The 19,971-nt window shown below is 39.9% G+C and overlaps 1 protein-coding gene across 4 annotated transcripts in view; it reads left to right on the forward strand.

Moving 5' to 3' along the window:
- NCOA7 (nuclear receptor coactivator 7) overlaps positions 1 to 19,971 on the forward strand; it is a 77,777-nt gene that overhangs the window by 43,727 nt on the left and 14,079 nt on the right. For 2 of the 4 annotated variants that reach the window (XM_062489971.1, XM_062489974.1), the window contains 7 exons: positions 10,077 to 10,156; positions 10,978 to 11,085; positions 11,856 to 11,954; positions 13,013 to 13,138; positions 15,321 to 15,505; positions 16,792 to 17,858; positions 19,312 to 19,480. In XM_062489971.1, the coding sequence (XP_062345955.1) occupies positions 10,077 to 10,156; positions 10,978 to 11,085; positions 11,856 to 11,954; positions 13,013 to 13,138; positions 15,321 to 15,505; positions 16,792 to 17,858; positions 19,312 to 19,480 (1,834 nt within the window). The remainder of the gene's footprint in view (positions 1 to 10,076; positions 10,157 to 10,977; positions 11,086 to 11,855; positions 11,955 to 13,012; positions 13,139 to 15,320; positions 15,506 to 16,791; positions 17,859 to 19,311; positions 19,481 to 19,971) is intronic. The other 2 variants (XM_062489973.1, XM_062489972.1) reach the window with 2 other exon arrangements.

The following is a 19,971-nucleotide window of genomic DNA, read 5'->3' on the forward strand; positions in this document are numbered from 1 at the left end:
GTGCTGTTAACAGATGTTTGCTAGAAACAGTTGCACAGAGAAAGGATGCCTTGTCCGTAGGCAGGAGAATTCAATCTGAGCAGTAAGTACCAGTAATAATGTTGGTAGCATTTAAGTTCTGAAAATTTGTGTGGAAATTTCTTTATACTGCACAAGCTCCCCATGTGTGGTGTCCTCTTCAAATTCTCATCTTGCAGGAAAAGCTTTTGTTTGTTGTTAAATTAAATAAAAGATGAAAATATTTGAACCTCGATGTTTTCTATGTAATAAGTAGGTATTGTCCATCAACACAACCTTGGCATTATTAGCACCATGCTCAAAGCAAGTGAGCTAATCCCAGTGGCACACATGGCAGTCTAATCTTGAGACAGAAGACCGAGCTGTTTTTATGTCTGCTGTTAGAAGGAAATAAAGCTATATGGATATATGGAACCAACTTGTGAACTCACCTGTTGGTAGTCAGTAATCTAATGTATGTTTCAAGTAGGAAGCAAGGGAATTGAATGGGAAAGTAAAGGACAGAACATGAAAACTGTCCAGGAACATAAAAATTAAGAGATTTCTTAACTGTGTTGAGAACAAAAGAGAAACTAAAGATGATTTAACTCAGTATATGATACTAACAGTTGAATTTTCAGTAATTTTCTGTTGCTTCTGACAGCAAGGAAGATGAAAGGAAATACAAGGAGAATTGATCTATTTATATGCTGTGGTGTGATTTTCTCCACTCCGTTAGAAATGGACATAAACAGTAGCTTAATAGGCACTTTTTTTTTTTTTTTAATTGACAGAGCTGTTTTTCGCATAGGAGTCCTGGGAGTTTATTGATGAATTTGTGATAACTGATGTGTTTGTTTTTTAGGTTTTTTTTCTGTAAGCCTTTTAAGAAGGTTGATACAAGCTTTTTATATTCCTTCCTTAATTTTCAAATAGTCAGTCAAAGCAGATTCCATTTGTAAGCATTACATTGCTGATTTCATGTACTAGTATTTTGTGAGGCCCTTGAGTTCATATTCTGGAACGTCTCAAGTTTAAAATTTGGATGGTAGGTCACTCTGGTAGGATGTCCAAGTGTGTTTAGCTCTGAAGGGGCCAGAAGCTTTCTGTGTGATTTAACACTTTATAGGTGAGGGGGGAAAGTACCCATCACAAGTTACCAATCCTGAGTTATGTGGATTGAGTGGTAACTGATGTACGGATATATTACATGTTTTAAAGGTAGGTTGTAAAACAAAGCTTTCCAGGATGAATGGCCTGTTAATTATGAAAAATTACTTGGGGTACTTGATGTGCCTATTTACCTGACCATAAACTTGGAAAACATCGCTTTGGAGGCAAAAAATATAGTACAGACACTTGAAAGTTTCATGCAAATGAGTAAAAGGAATTAGTGTGACTGTGTGACTGCTTCTGAGCTGCTCTATCCGAGCCTGATGGTGTGTATGATTCCAGGGTGAAGAAGTGCTAGAGGGGAAGTAGGAAAGCCCATGCCATTTCAGAGCTCATTTAGTGTAGTGTACGTTTTCCCACAAAGGCCACACCTGGATGTCTGGGTAGCATTATGAACACAGTGAGTTTTGTAAAAGCGTCCACACTACTGTCCTCTTCTGAGCTGCTCGTAGTTCATGCATTTAGAGTGCTGTACCATATGCTTATCTTGCCTCTCCCTGGACCTGTGCAGGTTTCTGCAGTATCTTTTGCTGAAGAGTGCACAGGTTTGCTACCATTCTTTTGAAGACCAATCTTGCTGCTGCTGGCTTTGGTTGCCATGAGTTCTTGTATAAGTAACTGAACAGTCAATCCCTACTCACCAGCTCCAAGACTCCTGTGATTTTTCTTATACATTTCTTTGTTGTTTTCTGGCTGGTTGGTTGGGTTTTGTTTGCTCTTTTATCTGTATAAAATATCCCTCTTCCATAGTTTCCTTTCAAGGCCGAAGGTCTTTGGCATTCTTTACATACAAGCAGTTTCATGGCTTTGCTTGTCCTTGTTAGCCCTCTCTGGACCTCCAGGACCTGAATGCTGGAACAGGGGATGTTTTTGCTAGTAATTCAGGTCCTCTGACTTGGTTTACTGTGAGTTTTGTTTAGCACAGCTCAGGGAAGAAGGAAAATGTTTGGAGACTAGAGGAAGTTGTGAGACTGCTTTGGTTATAATTCTTCTTGAGGGAAAAAGAACCCAAGAACCTTATCCTAAATTAATTGTGTAATTGAAATATCATAGTGAAGAGCTTTGACAGGCTCAGTAGACAAGGACATGGAGAGAAACAAGTGGAGATTAGAAATCAGGGGTACCTTTTTAACAGTGGCATAAATTATTGGGGCAGAAAATTAAAAAGTGGTGTTTCTGTCATGGGGGAAAAATACCAGGATTTGCTATTTTGCAAAGTTACGTTCCACTATAGCAATTACTCAAAGTAAGATTTAAGGCATTGACATCTTGTGATCTGTTCTGGAAAGGTCAGACTAGAGAATGACAGGCTGGTATTTGGTTAGCTAAAACTGATCTCACTGCTGAAAGACCCAAGTGTGTTTCCAAGGTCTGTCTGTTTTCCCAAGGCCTGAATTTTCAGAAGAAGTGAGCACTTACGTTCTTAATTATATTTGAACTCAGATGCACTTAGTATCTCTGAAAACTGGTCCCAGAGGAAGAGAGGAAGGCTGTAGAGCAACTGGTCCCATAACCCATGGTGAGACTGTGACCGGTGTGTGTGTGTGTGTGTGTGTGTGCAGGAGGTAAAAAGGAAGCGTGTCAGGAGAATTAATAAAAAGAGTTGTTATATTTCTGCCAGGGATAATGAAGGGAAATATGTCTTTGTGGTTAGCAAGTTCATCACTTCCAGGATCCACTGGTTCATCATGCCTAGGGTAGTCTTGCTTTCCTAGGCTGTGCCAGCTGCCTGCTGAGTCTTGTGCTTGCTGAGCACGGGTGCCTTGTGAAGTTAGTCTTGAGTACCTGCAGGGCATGTGCAGCTCTTCAGAGGCAGTCTTGGTGGTGTGTCCTGTGCTGGGATAAAGAGTTGGACTCTCACAGGTCTTTCTCTTCCATGTTTCCTGGGAGGGCTATCAACCAGGCAGATTGGATCCTTTGCCTCTTCCCTGACCCAGGCTTCCAGAACCTGTTCCCCGAGTGACTGCGGAGCAGTCCTCTGCAGTATCCGGTGAATCAGCTCTCTCCCCTTCCTCGTGACTTGCCATAGCTCTCTTGGGTTTCTGCCCTCAGGGAACAGGCAGAATATTCTCATTTTAGTTTCAGACATTTTTCTCTAAGACAGGAATATTCATAAGCCAAGTATGTAAGGAGCGCAATATAGTGCATTTGAAATCATGTTGCAGATCTTTTGGTCTCCAAGCAGAGGCGTGAGGTAGTCATTTTTAGCCTGCATAACTCAGGCCTGGTGTCCTCAAGGCAGGCTTTTAATTTCTCTTTGTCTTCTTTTCTTCTTTTAATTTCTCTTTTTCATCAAGTTTTCATATTGTGCTTGAGAAACACTATTGAAAGTTAATATAAAAGCTCTGAAAAGCAGCACTCTCTTCAAGTGTATTTAAATAATAACACAAATCTTGAGCCAGATCTTGCCATCTCCAGACACAAAAACAGGGCTTGTGTCCTGTATCTTTAGAATATATGTGATTTTCATCTCTGTTTTCAACCTATGACCTTGTAGATACCAATCAGCAGAGAGGATAGTGCAGTGCTGGATTTGTCCTGGTTGACTCCATGGCATAGCCTGCCCAGGCAAGCTGTGGTGTGTTCAAGCAGCAACATAATGAAGAAAACCAGCATGTGTAGTGTTAACAGTTTTCTAAAATGCCCATATTTTCTCTTGTGATACCTAAGTATTCATTCCCTCAGCCCTTCGTTGGCAGGCTGGTTCTCCTCTCCTCTATATTGTCCTTCAGTACCTGATGTAGCAGATAGTCAGAAATTTTATAGTGATACTTGAGTGAAAGATGTGTTTAGATGCTGACATGTTCCTGAACAGGATTTGCAAGTAATCTGCCAGACCATAAAGGAGCTTTAGCCACTTCTTGAAGATTAAGTGAATAAAAAGGAAATTTCAGTTCCTTAACTATTTGCATTTTTTCATGTAGAAGCTGCAGTATGTGAATATTGTATGAATATCAATAGTCAATTTTTTATTGAAGTGTGCCTAAAAATACATAATAGCAGAAGGAGTTACTACCTTTTAAAACAGTTTTTTGAACTGATTGTCATTTTTCATTGAGGCTCTGTATTTTCTGGTGATCTCTTTATTCCGTTGAAAGAATTGCTTGGAAAATAATTAGTGGAAAATCAGTTTTTATTGAGAATGGAGAAAAGTTGTTCAAGGTATAGATATTTCAGAAACCTGTGTCTGGATTTGTACTGATCAGGGAATTGCTGTTTTCCTGTGTCAGGAGAAGTCTCACTAATGAAGGAGCACAAGTGTGGTTGTGATGGATGACAGCTGTCCTTTTGTTTCAAGTAACTTCCGCAGTAGTGAAGGAGGAAGCCAACAGATATGATTCAGTAGAGTAAAAATATGCAGAAGTAAAGGTGAGGGCTTGTCAGGATACTCTGAGGAAAGTGGGAAGCAGAAAAGAAAAACAGATACCCGAGTTGGTGAGAAAGGGTTTTTGTTTTATTTTTTTTTATTTCTCTTTTAACAGGGTAGCACTACACTATCCAGATCTTAGCAGGGAATGTTTCTGACTTGCTGGTTTTCTTCAGGGAGATAGGTCTGATCAGATGGCCAAAAAACCTTTTTGTATGCCCCCTAACTGCTGCAGCTGGCTAAAGGAGGGAATGGGGCTGGGGTGTCTCTCAGAGGCTGCTGCAGCTGAAATGTCAGAGTGGGTGGAAGGTGTCCCAAACCAGGAATCTGGTCCCTGTGGCAGTGGGGTTCACCCACGCTTGACAGGAGCTGAAAGAAAGACTTTTTATATAAAACTAGTAATTTTAATGTGAATGCTGTTCAGTTCATCACTTTGAGAGTCATGAGAAAAGCAAGAAGGATGCTTTAAAACACAATTACCTAATCTAATGCACAACTTTGCACATAGCAGAATCACTGAAAGTTACTAAAATGCCAGTTTAGAAAGTAGGAATGGAAAAAATTGTTCAGATAAACTGATTTGTCTTCCACCTCTATTGTCCCAAGGAGATCTTTCATATTCTTGAGATCTCTGTGTTTCGAATCACTTTAGTGATATTTACTGTACTCTATCTCTGTCACCATAATTGGTATTAGGCCTCATTCATTGATAAGGAAACTACCCAGGAAGCCTTTTTTTCTTAATTTCTTATCAGTACCCTGATAAGGTTACTCTGAGGAATAACTCTTCTCCCCTTAATTTATTATGTTTCAGATTCTTTTAAGCTACCTGTAGGTTTTCACTCCTTTGTCCTGGTGCTTAGTTAGACTTACGGTAATATAATTTTATTGCTTTTAACAAATCTGTAATAGAGATGTGGGCCTGGAATGTTCTGAGAAAGCAGTGACATACTGAGCAACATGGAAAAATTATTAGTGTGTGATGTAGAAAAATGACTAATATAATCTAGCTTTAAGGAAACCCTCTTTTCTGTCACCAGCATAGATTGTTTTTTGATAGCTGAAAATCTCTGGTTTTACTTCCTCCATCTCAAAAAGGATGTAGTAGGAGAAGAAAAGCTAACAAGCAGACCAGCCTGTGTGAGCAGAGAAATAGTAGAGTCCAAAGTATCACAGTATTAGCCAGCTGGAAAAAGTGAAGTAACTAAGAAAAGATGCTGGAAATCTGTGACATCATGAATGGTATGCAGAAGCTGAATAATGACTATTTATTTGTTCACCCTTAAAATAGAATTTATTAACATGTTCAGTGAAATTAGGTATGAAGTACAAGAAGGAACGCATTGCTTTATGAGCACATCATTTTAGTGTGGGGTTTATTGGCATAGAATTGGTTTGGAGCTCTTGAAAGAACAGAGTTGTTCAGTGAGTGCTTGTGTGGGCAGCCCAGGAGACTCCTGATGCTCCTTGACCTATTTTATCTACTTACAGAGCTATTTACACAGTTGCAGAGGTGTAATTCTCCTATCATGTGTCAAGGTCTTTTGAATGATAAACTGATTGACCCCTTTATCATACTCCTTCAATAGCTGGTTTCCAAATTACTCTTAGGTAACTCTTTTGTAAGGTTTCCTGTAACACTGCTAAACGATATGTCAAGAGTCTGGTGGGAAACTGAGATAAATATACCATTAAGGACAGAAAAATTCCCATTCTAGACGTGCCTGCTTTCAGTAAGCCTGTATTTTCTTGCCTGTTCTCACTTGGCGTTCTTCTTCTCGCTGCTTATTATTTTACTATTTTTGCATAATTCTTAATTTACAAGTTTCCCAAAACCACAGAGAGGTTCAGTCCACCCACTCTGCCCTTTGCCTAAAAATGCAATGTGATCAAATTTGCATTAACACCTAGTCACTTCTCATGGATATGCAATCCTGTCTCCAGTGTACATGCAGTGCAGAAAAATTTGGGAGGCAAAGCCACGAGCCATTTCACCACTAAGCAAATGCTCAAGTTCAAAAAGTAGCCAAAGGCAGTTTTTTAAAGCTTGTGGAGCTCTTCATTTAGTTCTGACTGAAAGAAATGTGGTTCCTGAGGCTTACATCATGTCTGCATGTGCACTGGGTGCCTTAGTGGCTCTACTAGAGCTACCTGCCCTTATATCATGTCAGAAAATGTTTGGCTTCCTGGAGGAGAAATGAGAGAAGATAAGGGGAACTGGAGAGACAGTATATTGTGTTATGATGCTTTGCCAGGCTTTCCAGTCACTCTGCTGTATACAGTTCATGTAGAGCACAATTTGTGACCTCGGCCTCACCATGTGTACAGTAGTAGGCTTAGCAGTACCTGTTGGGTTTAATGGACTCATTGCAATTTTTTTCTTCTGAAGACTGAAATATCTATTTATGATTTTAAAATCTTCATATGCACAATTGAAAACATGGACTAGTTAAGAATTCACACTATTCAAATAATTAGGATGTGGTTTTGAATCACCCAAACCTGTGCAGTAGTTAGGCATAAGGTATGGACAGTGTTCTCAACCCTTTGTTGCTAGGATAGAAGAAAAAAGGGGCAGTAGGGGGTAGAAGAAAAAAGTATCCAAACACAAAATGTAAGATTTTGGTTTTAGGAGACAAATTCACGGACTGTTACTGCTTCTTTTAGCCTGTAGCTAAACAGACTATACAACATGTATTCTTGTACATGGGCATGAAAGAAAAATATTTAATTGTTCAACTTATTTAGGGTTTATTAACATTTTTTGACAAAAAATAGCATGGTATTTTGTTTAATCTAAACTCAGTTTGTCTTTCAAACTTCTCTTTTTCTTGTCTTGCACTTAGAGGTTTTCAACTATGCATGCATATTTAGTTCACTCTTCTCTATTGCACCACGCTTGTGTTCAGAACCCTACTGAACAAACAGGTTCACAGTCCTGTCAACCAAGAACTACAGCATATATGTCTCCTGTGAATGCAGTATTTCAGTTTATAACATTTTCTTGGATAGTATTTTTTAATACTATCTGCAGGCAATGCAGTAGGAGGACCTGGAAAATACTGATATTTCACAGAGGGGGAGAGAGGTGTCCTACCTCCCCGGTAGGAAGCTGCAGGGGAGAAAGTTGTCTGCATTGCTATTTTGTGGTCTTTTTGTGCCACAGTGGCATAGTGGTTGCTGTTGTGGTCAGCTCTCAATTTTCATACACAAAGCTTTGGAACAAAAAATGTTTAACTAATAGCAAATAGTATAAGCTCTTCAGAGAAACTGCTTTTATTGCATATCGTTATTTCTCCCATCTACACCCAGACTTAAACTTTTTCTCATTCAGCAGGTGCTTTCTCTCTCTCTCTCTCTCTCTCTCTATCCCTCTCTACATCTCTCTGGCCTACTTTATTTTTATTCCCACCTCTCCAAGGTCTTACTGGTGCATGTCTACTTAGTGTTAGAGATTACTGTTCTTAGCTGTTTTCTACCTCATGTACTGTTTCAGACATAAGGGTAAAATATCTGAAAACTTGTCTACTTTTTACAGCCAGACCAAATAATTTACTAGAAGGTGAAGTCTACCTTTCTTGTCTTTCTCCAGGGAAAGGTCACAAAAAATTCAGGTAGTTTGCTTACATGAGTGTGATATGCAGTTGTAATTATAGTTATCCTGGACTAACTGAAGTATTATCTCCTGGCAGCACAAAACAATGTGAACTCAGTAGTTGGCAGGGTTTCTTTAGGCAGGATTGTGCCATGTTGTCAGTTGTATGTAGGTAATGTATAAAGAAAGCATCTAGTATTTGTCAGGTTTTTTTGTCTGTCATGTTGTCATTCTGTTTCTGATGGTTTAATACTGTGCCCTACTAATGCTGCCATTACTCTTTTTCCACACACTGCTTTCACTTTGATCAGTAGAAAGTGATGTGATAATGGTGAAAATACAAATGGTGAGAAAAACACAGTAAGAAAGCTTATTAAAAAAGTTTCAGTGTGGGTGTCCAGTCTCAGAGATTAAGTGTCTTAGATCATTGAGTGATGCTGTCTTTCAAAATTATATCAGGGAAAAGTCGGTGTCATCCTGATCTTCCCCTTCCTCCCACTGTCCTTCATGCCATGTGCACTGTGTGCAGATACTGAAACTGTGTTTGGTTTATGCCTGCTTTCTGCCTCTGTTGCCTTATCTTTAGCGTCCCTAACCAATGCACTTCTCATGACTGCATCCCCGGCAGGTGGGTGGGATATGCCAACAGTAACACCTGGATGCATGTCCAGGGCTCCTGTGAGTCTCATCTGACTGAGGGAGAAGCACACTGAAGCAGACCCACAGCATTCACCTTGCTGTGGACATGGGCCAGCAGAAGGGTCAGGTGTAGCACACTGGGCCCCTCCTTGTTTCTTGTGTACATTACAATGTGGAGGCTAGTCCTCACCCTTCCTTTTACTATCTGCCTCTTGCTCTCTGGAAATAGCAAAGGTTGCAGCAAAGCCTGAATGCAAGTCGGAAGCCCTCTGCTGCCATTCCCAGTCCTTTCCTCCCTGATCTGCCAGAGCTGCCGGCTTGGACCACAGGAAGAGTCCTCCCAGGAGGGCAGCGTGTCCCTGCTCTTGATCCTGGCTGCTGGTTTGGCTGGGCCCAGCCTTGCCTTGTCTTCTTGCTTCTCCCCACTTCTTCCAGACTGCAGCATCCTGCCGGAGGCAGCGGGACCTTTCTAAGGGCTTGGGGGCAATCAGGCAGGGAGAGCCATGAATTGCCTCCTGGCACCCCATCCCCACTCCTGGAGCTGGGGCTGCATGCTGCCCCCGCTCCCCCCAGGTAGGCTGGTCTGGGCTCAGGGTTTGGAGGGGAGCCCCCTGGGGCTGGGGCTGGCTGGGCAGCTCCATCCTCCCTAAGCCTTGGCTTTTCTCGCCCGCTGCTGTTGTAAGAATCGGAAATCTCTGCCCTGCTCTGGTAGAGAGCTCTGGTGCTGACAGCTTGTGACTGTCTTTTGGGTCCTGCAAGGGTTTCTGCAGCTGCAGTGGGTTCTGTGTATTGCAGCTGATGGAAAAGTCTTCTGCACAAACTCTTCTTTCTCATGGTTGACTGTATACGTGCATGCTTTGCAAGACGCTTGCAACACATTTGCCTTCAGAGATAAGTGGTGTTTAAATATAATGTACTTGTGGTGAAGTGGTGATAAACCAGTATTTGTTGTGGTTGTACCAGGGCAGTAGATATGTGTATACCCACCTGACAGTACAAAGTACTTGTTTCCAAGAGGAGAATTGTGTAGGATTCACAGAAGAAACCATAGGAGTAGTTGTGTATTGCTATGCTATCATATACATATATATATTACTCTTGCAGAGTTCCTGTACTAAACCTGCTGTACTCAATGAAGTTTTCTTGCCTTGCAATTCAATCTTAAGGCCTAATAGGCATTTTAATGTGTCCACTTGTTCTTCTTCACAGCTGCAATTTGCACATACTGTAGATCTCTTTCAAAACATGGTGAAAGGTAAGCATCTTGACAGTCAATTACTTGAATTTTTTTTTTTTGCTCTTTAGATGATAATCAAAACAAAAGCAATGAAAAGAAAGAGAAGAAAATGGTTTCTCAGAAGCCCCATGGTACCATAGAATATACAGTAAGTACTGGTGTGTTCATGCCTACTTTTTGAAAGTGAAGTTGTTGAGGTTGAGAGGGAGGCAGTGGCACAAAACTGTAAGCACTGATTCTTTCTCAGTTTGCACCTATCTCAATAGGGATTGCCCCTATCCCATTCAAATACCACTGTATGGGGAGAGCTAGGGTTACATCCTGAATCTCTGTTCAACCCAGGATCTCTACCTCTTGCAGCTGCCAGTTCCATTTTTACTTCTGCTTTATGGTTCTCTAATAGAGCAATGGTTTTGTTATTCTGAAAAATACTCCCTTTCCGTGGTGTTGCCTAAGTCATCAAGAAGTTGACCTGTGCTTGATGAGATCTGTTACTGTAAGCTAGAGCAGGGCAGCAGTGTGCTCGCTCTGCCCAAAACATGTATGTGAGCCCTCAGGTCCCTAAGTGCATTCCACTCTCTACCATACAGAGCCTCTGTGGAAGGTGGTGTCCCAGCTGGGAACTGCACAAATGCCTGACATGCTGTGGCTGCTGGAGGTGTCGTGAACTTTGCTGTGTATTCTCCCCTTCTCCCCCCTGTCAGACCAGTTCTAAATACAGTTGTGCTTCTTTAAAGTTTTAAGAGAAAAGGACAGGGACATCAGTAACACCTCTATATTTTATCTACTGTATAGTGTGAAAGAATATTTCTGTCCTTTTTTTTTGGTATGGGTTTATCACATAAGCTATTAAATATATGGGGTTTTGAGGTCATCAAGTCTATCCCTGCAAATGGTCTGTTAGAAGGATTTAGTTAATGTGTGGTGCTGTGTCCAGTATGGTATCTTAGTCATCAATTCTTTCTTCAGGCTGGAAATCAGGACACCATAAACAGCATAGCATTAAAATTCAACGTCACCCCAAACAAGCTTGTGGAGCTCAATAAGCTTTTCACACAGACAATTGTGCCAGGCCAGGTAAATTTTTCATTTATTTGGGTTTTTTTTAAATACCTGAAACATAATTATTTGCTATGTATTTAGAAGTTTTTTTACTACTTAAGTATATCTTTTAGGTATTTGGATACAAGGATAATGGACAGTAATTTAAAGCCCTCCCACAAAATGAAGCTCCGTAAATTATTACTTGGAATTGGTGTGAGGGGGAAGCTTTGCAATTCCCATATCTGACTTGTTATTTATGTACTGTCACTAAAGCTTAAAGATTAATCTGAAGCTTAAGAAGATAGTACAGCTGTTGCAAGGGAGCTGGACTATCAGGAAGTCTGGATAAATGCCATCTATAGTGCATTAAAGAATTAGAGAGTTAGAGACAGAATTTGAAATAGCTTTGTGCCATAACGTTGGGTATGAGTCATTCTCCTGTATGATGAGAAATAAATGGAGAGAGACTTTTTCGGAAAGTCCAGGACTGGAAATGTGAGTGTGGAGATTAACATCTGGTTCATAAAGAGCAAATCTCTACTTCTGCTTCACAGCCATGAGGCGAGTGAAGTATCTTGGTTTGCACATAGGGAAACTGAGGCACAGAGAGATAGTGTGACTTGCTTAAGAATATCCAGCAGACAAAAGCTGGAATAAGGAAATTAGTTTCCTTTTTCTGAATGTTTTTAAGGTATATACTGCAGATATGAGTGATAAGTATTACGCTGTCTTTCTAATAGAATATAATTAAAAATCTTTTAAAGCTTTTGCCTCACTGTTTTGAAATACCTGTTTGTATTTAGATTCTCTTTGTGCCAGATACAAATGCTGGGAGGTTGTCTTCCAGTCCTGGTGCTCCTGTTTCTCCTTCATCATCAGATGCTGAATATGATAAGCTCCCTGTAAGTCAAGCATGGTTCACTGGTCTTAAACTCTCAAAATATTTTCTGATTCTGAAGCTGAAAATCAAGGCTGTGTAAATAGCATTTCTTTTGAGTTTACAGGCCTCGTGTGTTGTGTTCTGCATTAAATTAGTTTGCTGTACTACAAAATTTACCATTGTCTTAAAAATACTCCAAATTAAGGGAATTCTGAGTGTGAAAACCCATTACAAGTTCAGTTGGGCTCTAAGTCTATCAAAACTACTAAAAACAGTGTAGTACATAACCTTTAAAGAATAGAAAGCTGAATACAAACAATTATTTACTGTTTCCTACTGGAGATTCATATGTTGCTCTGCAGTCCAGAGACTTGATCCTGCATTGGCATCCTTGAACAGGGGGGCTGTTAGTTTAGTCTGAGCAGTCAGTTTCTTTCTAGTTAAACAAATTGTGGTGGTACCCATATACAGACTTGTCTTTAGACAGGACTGCTGAATTTAATCTTTGTGAAAGGCCCCAGCATAGTTTAATTTTCTTTAGAAGGGTGATTTGCCATGATGATTTTTTAGGTAGTGCCTTTAGGCAGTTTAGCTGACTTTTAACATCTGCTGAGGTTAAAGTAATTAGTCATTTCAAATACATCACTAATCAAAAGTGGAGAGAAGTTTGGAGGGAATAATTGTGTTTAACCTTACCCCTATGTCATCTATATGGGGAATCATACCAGTGCTCTGTGAGCAGAGGTTTTCAGTGTAGATGATGTGTCAGGGCAGGCCCTCTCCCTAATGAGAGTGTATAATTGAATTGTGGTGAGCTGATCTGCCTTGGTGTTTTTTTAATTTCTTGCCCGTTATTTGTATGGAGTTTCTTGTAAGGTTACAAGGGTTGGTGGGTTTTTTTTTCCAATACAGTATACTGTGGGAAGCATACATATATACCTACATACATGACCATTGCTTTTCTTCCTTATGCAAACAGAAAATAATTGTTTGAATCTAGCCTTTTCAAAAGGTTTTCAAAAATCCAGAAGTATATGATTCTGGTCCTGTTGCTCTGTACTTAGCTTTTTCTTTTCTAAGGATGCTGATTTGGCAAGAAAGGCTTTCAAACCAGTGGAGAGAGTCCTGTCCTCTACTTCAGAAGAGGATGAGCCTGTGGTTGTCAAGTTTTTAAAAATGAATTGTCGTTACTTCACAGATGGTAAGGTAGGTGGAACCTGATTTTTGGGCATTGTTTGAGATTCTCTTTGGATAAGTGAGACATGAATACTTGGGGAGTCAAATGTGCTTCATGTTTTTAAAGAATGTGTAAGTTATATTGGCTTTATCTATTACTGCTGTGCTTGTTAGTACTGTGATTATATGCTGTATAATTTTTTTCTTTTGCTTGTGTGTTGCTAGACACACAGAATTGCACTTCAGAGTTGTGACATGTCAGGATTAGTTGTACAGTTCCATCAAAATGAGCAACAGCTTTATAAAATGAGTACATGGCAATCTATTTCATTTATGACTTGAAGATAAATATTAACTGTTTCCAGAGCAGTGTTTCCAACTACATCTATGTTGTTTCTACACTTCCTAATGAATGTTGTGCAAGCCTAATAAAAGGATAAATATTGCATTACACAGTCTTTTCTTTCTGTTTCTTGTAACATATGTCAGGACTGCAATCCTAAATTACAGCAAGTGTTTTAAAAGCAAAGGCACAAAGTTTGGATAGTATTTTAGCCCTTTTCTCAAGGTTGCAAGACATTGTCTTCCTGAACTGCCTACTTTGATATATCTGTCCTTGTTGACTCTGGTTTCAGTTAGCTGTCTGCATGTTTGGGTTTTCAAGTTCTCTGGAATTTATAACACTGGAGATGCTAATCATTGTAGTTGCAACAGTTTTTTTTTTTTCCCTTGGTACTGACTTTTGTAAGATGGATGTGTTTATACCTGCAGTTTCTGGCTTCTTTTTGCATTGAGTGGATGTAGACTATTTAAAAACTCTGCAATTTTACAGTCTGTTATTTTGTAGAATGTTATAGAGGATTACTTGATGTCTTACATGTAAATTAGGGCAGTAGTGTCACTTGCTATGTAATGCTTGTTAGGTGCAGAGGATATAGATTGCCAATTTTATGGCTGCAGGATGGAAAAAGTAATTTTCAGTCAGAGCAATCACAAATGAGATGGCCTCTTTGCCAGTGTAACTGAAATCCCTTGCTGCCTGGCTTCCTGCAGTGGCTGGGTGGGAAGTATGTCCTACTGATATATTGTCTTCTGGCTTCTGGGAAAACCTCTGCACTTTGTTTTGATTCTGTCACAAACACAAACCAAGTTTGAGGATTGAGTCATACAGGAGAAGCAAATGGGAAATATAAGCAGACTTTGCTTTATAAAGGAGCAGGTATTCATGTGCCAGTGCCAAGCCATCAGCTTGATATCTCACTGCTTTAAAAAAAAGCCCCACAAACCAAGCTTGTTGTCTTTTACCTGCCTATTTATGAGCCATTGTGGTTTGCCTTGCAGATGACCTTGTATAATTAGTAGTATCTGCAGTGTGGGTCATTCCAGTTGATCTCTGTCTCCCATTTGTCAGATGTCATGATTTACACACAGCTTCTGAGTTGGTCTGGTGAATTTTGTAGTCCATCTGGAGGAGAGGGTGCAGAAGAAAGACAGTGGAAATCTTAATTTTAAACCTTGAAAAATGGTCAGTTGCCATGGATTAATGCTGAATAATGGCTGATACAGCACCCTTTTATCAAATCCGTTGCTAGAGCACATTTTTAAGAATTAAACGAGTCCTCTGCAGCTGTGCAGAATATGCTTGGACCAATTGTAGGAGCTGTTTATAGATTGGGAAGAGGCTGTCTCATATCAGATCTCTGTATGGGGAAAGTTTTTGCATGTACCTCTGGGAAACTAGATCAAGGGAACCTCTGATGTTAGCTTGGCATAGTAACCTGGACGTTTCCGTGAGCAAAACTATGTGCAGGTGTGTTGGTTGCATGTAAAATTCATGGAACAGATGAAGCAGCTGTATCCAAAATAAAATGCTTTGTAGTTTTAAAAAAAATAAATCCACTAATCTGTTTCTTTCTGAGATCGAGTAACAATCACTTTTTTAGCTTGTAGCAGTCAGCGCTGAGAATTGAATAGTTCAGATGTTCTTCCTTATCAGCCAGGAACTTGGACGTTACTAAAAAAAATTTTTTTTTCTTTCCTTATAATGTCTGACTTGATGCAAGTCAGCAAAGTGTTTTGCTAGCAAACACTGCATAATGCAGTATGAAGAGGCAGGAAAGTGCTTTTGCTTTTTAGGACAGTAGCCTAAAATCCAATACCCAGTGTGTGTGATGTGCTGACTTATTCTTCTCCTGTTCTTCTCCTGTTTTAGGGTGTCGTTGGAGGAGTCATGATAGTAACTCCAAACAATATCATGTTTGACCCTCATAAGTCTGATCCTCTGGTAATTGAGAATGGCTGTGAAGAATATGGACTCATCTGCCCCATGGAGGAGGTTGTCTCAATAGCTCTCTACAATGACATCTCTCACATGAAGATTAAAGATGCATTGCCATCGTAAGGAGTGTTCTTCCCTGAACTTACATTTGCAGATTTTCAGTAAGGGTCATGGAAAAGGAGAGGGGGAAGCGGGAATGGAGGGGAAGAGTTTTAGTGCAGCAAAGTGCCAGCAAAGGAATGATTCACTCGTGTTGCTCTTTAGAACAACACGTTGCTCTTTAGAACACTAAAGTGACATTAAACACAAATGGGTCACAATGGAATGTGAGAACCAAAGTGCAAAGGACATCAGTACAAACCAGTAATTAATAAAAGCATTTGTAGTATATCATGGTTGGGCATGACCTGTCTCTAAGGCTCTTTCAGTGGATGTGAAGAGGTTTAGATTTTGACCATTACTGTGTTACCATGACTGTTCTCAGAGGACTATTAGAAAGATTGACTTCTGAAGATAACAGCACCTTAGCTGCCATCTTCAGGACTTACAGAAACACCAGACTGTGGAATCCTTCTATCTCAGAAATAGTTAAAATAAATGGACTTTCTGGGGTGGGCTACTTTTATTTATGCACAGGCCAGATGCTGCTTATCTATTTATTCTAAGCCGTTTTTTTTTTTTCTCATAGGCTGTTCCTCTTTGAACAGTGAAATTCATTGAATTCCTTCCCTTTTCTCATTTCAAGAAAAGCTTTCCAGATACTCATTACTGGAGTGTTTAATAACTTCTTAGTAACTTTTAGGTGATGAGGATCTTGTATTATGATTGTTCTGCTTTAAAAAGAAATATTTGGGGAAGCCTGCATTCAGCCAGTATGTTTGAATAATGGAGACAAATAAAAGAAAGCTACTATGTTGCCTGTTACTGTTCCATAGTAAACATGTTCAAACAGGATACAGCTTATCTCCAATTTTTCTCAAAAATACATTTGTACTGACTAGGGAAGCATGATAGGTTGTAGATGTTGACTCATTGTTAGGTGTGGGAAATTACAATATTAATATGATGTGAATTAAATCCCAGCAGCTAAATACATGTCCTGTGTTTTTTGTTATGGAACTTCTGATGACTTGCACATTCTTATTACATGTGTAACATTTCTTCACCCATGTGGCATATTCTGCCAAGTGGTTTACTCATTTTATTTTGTTATTATACTTTCAGCATTTTTCTCCATTGTCTTTAAAGTCTCTTATTTCCAGCACTGCATGTTTATTTTGGAGAAAGTTACTTTTCGTTAAGTTCCATTTTTTATGTTAAGTTGATGTTTAGTTTTTCTTTTCATTTTTTTCTGTTTCCATTTTGCTTTTAACATCGTATGTACATCCATCATTTCCCCTGACAGTGACATACCAAAGGATCTTTGTCCTCTGTACAGGCCAGGAGAATGGGAAGACCTGTCCTCTGAGAAAGATATCAATCCTTTCAGCAAATTCAAATCCCTTAGCAAGGAAAAAAGGCTGCAGAATGGGGATGCATCTGTTGCTCTGGGTGCCAAACAGATAAAGCCTTCAGATAAGGAAAAGTCTGCTGATTTTGAAGTGCTTCAGTCATCGGAGAGTACGGGCTCAATCAAATCAAAGTCTCTGGAGTTTCCCAACAACATCACTGCCACTGAACATTTGGAAAAATTTGATGCAGATGCATGTACCAAGGACCCTTCCAGGGAAAAAAATGCTTCAAATACCAAAACCAAAGAAAAATCCCTTCTAAGAGAAGGAGAGAATGATATCACGGAGCTGGAAAAGACATCATCTCATATGGATAGAGGGCTGGACAGGAAAATCTCAGTAATGGAAGGCTTGCTGGCTGACCCCAGGGACTTGGGGAGAACTAAGCAGCAGGTAACCAAACCTACTACAGAAGTCCAGGAGCACTTGACAGTTGATACCTTGGAAAAAAAGGACAGTGTTGAACCTAAAGCTGACTTAGACTTAGAGCTGTGTGAAAAGCAAGATGTTATTCCAGAAGTAAAAAAATATGTCAGTACCCCGACAGGTAAGGTGGAGACTGAATTGGACACTAAGAAAGACCTAGAGAAAGATAAACTTATTGAATTTTACCTCAATAAAGACGGAGATGGGTCTCAGTCATCTGAAGACTTACACAAGGCTGAAATCCAGAAGGGTGAAAACAATAAAGCAATTGGCATAGACCTTACACTTAGCTGTTCAAAGTCCCAAGCTAATGAAGTCCATACAATTAAAAGTATGGAGCTTGATTCCTGCTGTGTTGAAAGGAAAGCACCTTCACTAGAAATCAGCTCAGCAGCAGCAGAGGAAAAGGATCTGAAAGAGTCTGTGGACTCTTCATTAGTACCAGCTGTAGACAAGACCTGTCAAGAAACACAGTTAGACAATCAATCAGAAATCAGACTGTGGCTGCTGCAGAAAATTCAAGTGCCAATTGAAGGTAGGTCTCTAGTTATCCTTGTTTCTTCTGAGACTTGGACAGCATTATGACGGTAACCTTTGAATTGACAGCCTTCTCTAAATTTATACTTTCTGCAATACCTTGGTCTCTTTTTTTTACTCTATGTATTTCAATTTTATATTACCTGTTTTCTTCAAATTCTCTAAGCTTGATAAGTAGTTCATGTGCTCTTTCCACATTCAGTGATCACTGCTTATATAATCTTTACTTCTGTTTGCTGGCTTTAAGAAGGATATTGAAATGTCACCCAGTTTCAGTATTGGCAGGGACACTTCATGGCCTAGCAATTGTCACTTGGTATTGGTAATCATTGTTGTCTCACTGAAGTCAGTTAGTTTTGTTTCTGATCGTATCCAAGGCAGCAGAGCATTACTGTGAAGGGGGGCACCAAAGTATTTCTGACAATATTTGCATGTGTCTGGTGTCTCTCATGCTATTGAAACCCTTAAAGAAGTGATAGATAGGAATACATGTATAGTCCTACTGAGTGATCACTTTTCTCCTGATTGGTCATTACATTATCAGAAATAATTCAAGCTGTTCCAGGAGAGCACATACCAGAATGAAATCTCTGTTCAGAGCATGTACTCACATATTAACCATTTCTTATGGCAGCCCAGTGCCTCTAAGCACTAGTTTGTCCTGGAGTGTTGATGCTCCTCTCTGGGTAATTTAATGAACAAGTGGACATACCCTTGATTCACATCAGGTGGTAGTGGATGACTACAGTGGAAGTCTTTAATTTTAGGAACAGTTGTTCTTGAAATGATTTTTCCTTTTTTTTTTCATAAGGGTTTCTATCTTGCTGGTGGTATTTGGCTGTATGTATACACCTAAAACAAAGAAGGCAACTTCATTGTGACTGAAGCTGTAGTTTGATAAGCAGGTTTTTTTTTGTCAGACTAGCAGTTAAAGGAACCTAAACTGCTTTTAGGCTTGGGACTGTCATGTGCAGATAAAAGGTGCTTGTATGGCTGTGTGACTGGCAGAGTTGAGAAAGTGACTGGGCTTTTTATATATGTGTGCGTGTGTGTGTGTGTGTGTGTGTGTGTGTGTGTGTGCATGTGCATACAGGATTGCCCTTCAGCCTTGATGGGTCATCTGGACCCTAACATGTCCCCTTTATTTTCCTGCTTTGTGTTGTAGGAAGCACCCAGCCTGGTCATCTTACCTATTTCTTTACAGGGTTGTTCTGTACATAGCTCTACAGCTGAGGGGGATGCAGGCTGTGACAAAATGGGAATAAATGTCCTCAGTTGAGGATGAACGTGGTTTTACTAAACCAGTTGTGCTGTTGAAGTCAGGTGTAATTCTGTTAATGGTGCCTCTGAGTATTCCTTTGCACAAGATTATTAATCTTTGTCACAGTGTTTTATCAGCTGCAGTATTTGTACTTTCCTGTAAGCAGACCATTTCTCTTGTTCTTGTTCAGATATGCTTCCTTCAAAAGAGGAGAAGAGCAAGACTCCTCCAATGTTTCTGTGCATTAAAGTAGGCAAGCCCATGAGAAAGTCCTTTGTGTCTCAGAGCATGACCATGTCTCAACAGTACAGTAAAAAGATAAAGCAACCAGAGTACTGGTTTGCTGTTCCTCGAGAAAGGTAAGCTGCACTCCTGTTAGCACAAAAATGCCTGGCTGTTGCTTTTTAAATGTGTAGTGTTTTCTAGAGCTGAATCTTACATTACCTACATGGTCCAAGGTGTGAAGTGCAGCAGGGATGTTGAGGGGTGTCCTCATTTCATTGTATGCTGGTGACATAAAGCAGTGTTTGTTGCTCGTTTAATATAGTTTTTAGTGGGAAGGAAAAAGGTGCCACTTGAAGATGGAAAGAGGGATATATGTGCAGCTAACATATGATAAAACAACTGGGAGATGATTGGGGTTTCAGCTGTAGTCCAGTAAGTGAGGGAAAGGGGAGCAGTGGCTGGAGGGGCATGGAATCCACTGAGGTGTCAGTGCTAAAAAAGGTAGATATTTCATGTGAGCAAAGGGCATCATGTGGAAAAAGGGAGACACTCCTAACTAAACAGATGTGAGGATTTCTGTCTTTTGTCCCGTTAAACATAGTCCCTTTGCAGTAAAATTGAGGAG

Source organism: Cinclus cinclus, chromosome 3 (assembly GCF_963662255.1).
Source record: "Cinclus cinclus chromosome 3, bCinCin1.1, whole genome shotgun sequence".
NCBI lineage: Eukaryota > Metazoa > Chordata > Aves > Passeriformes > Cinclidae > Cinclus > Cinclus cinclus.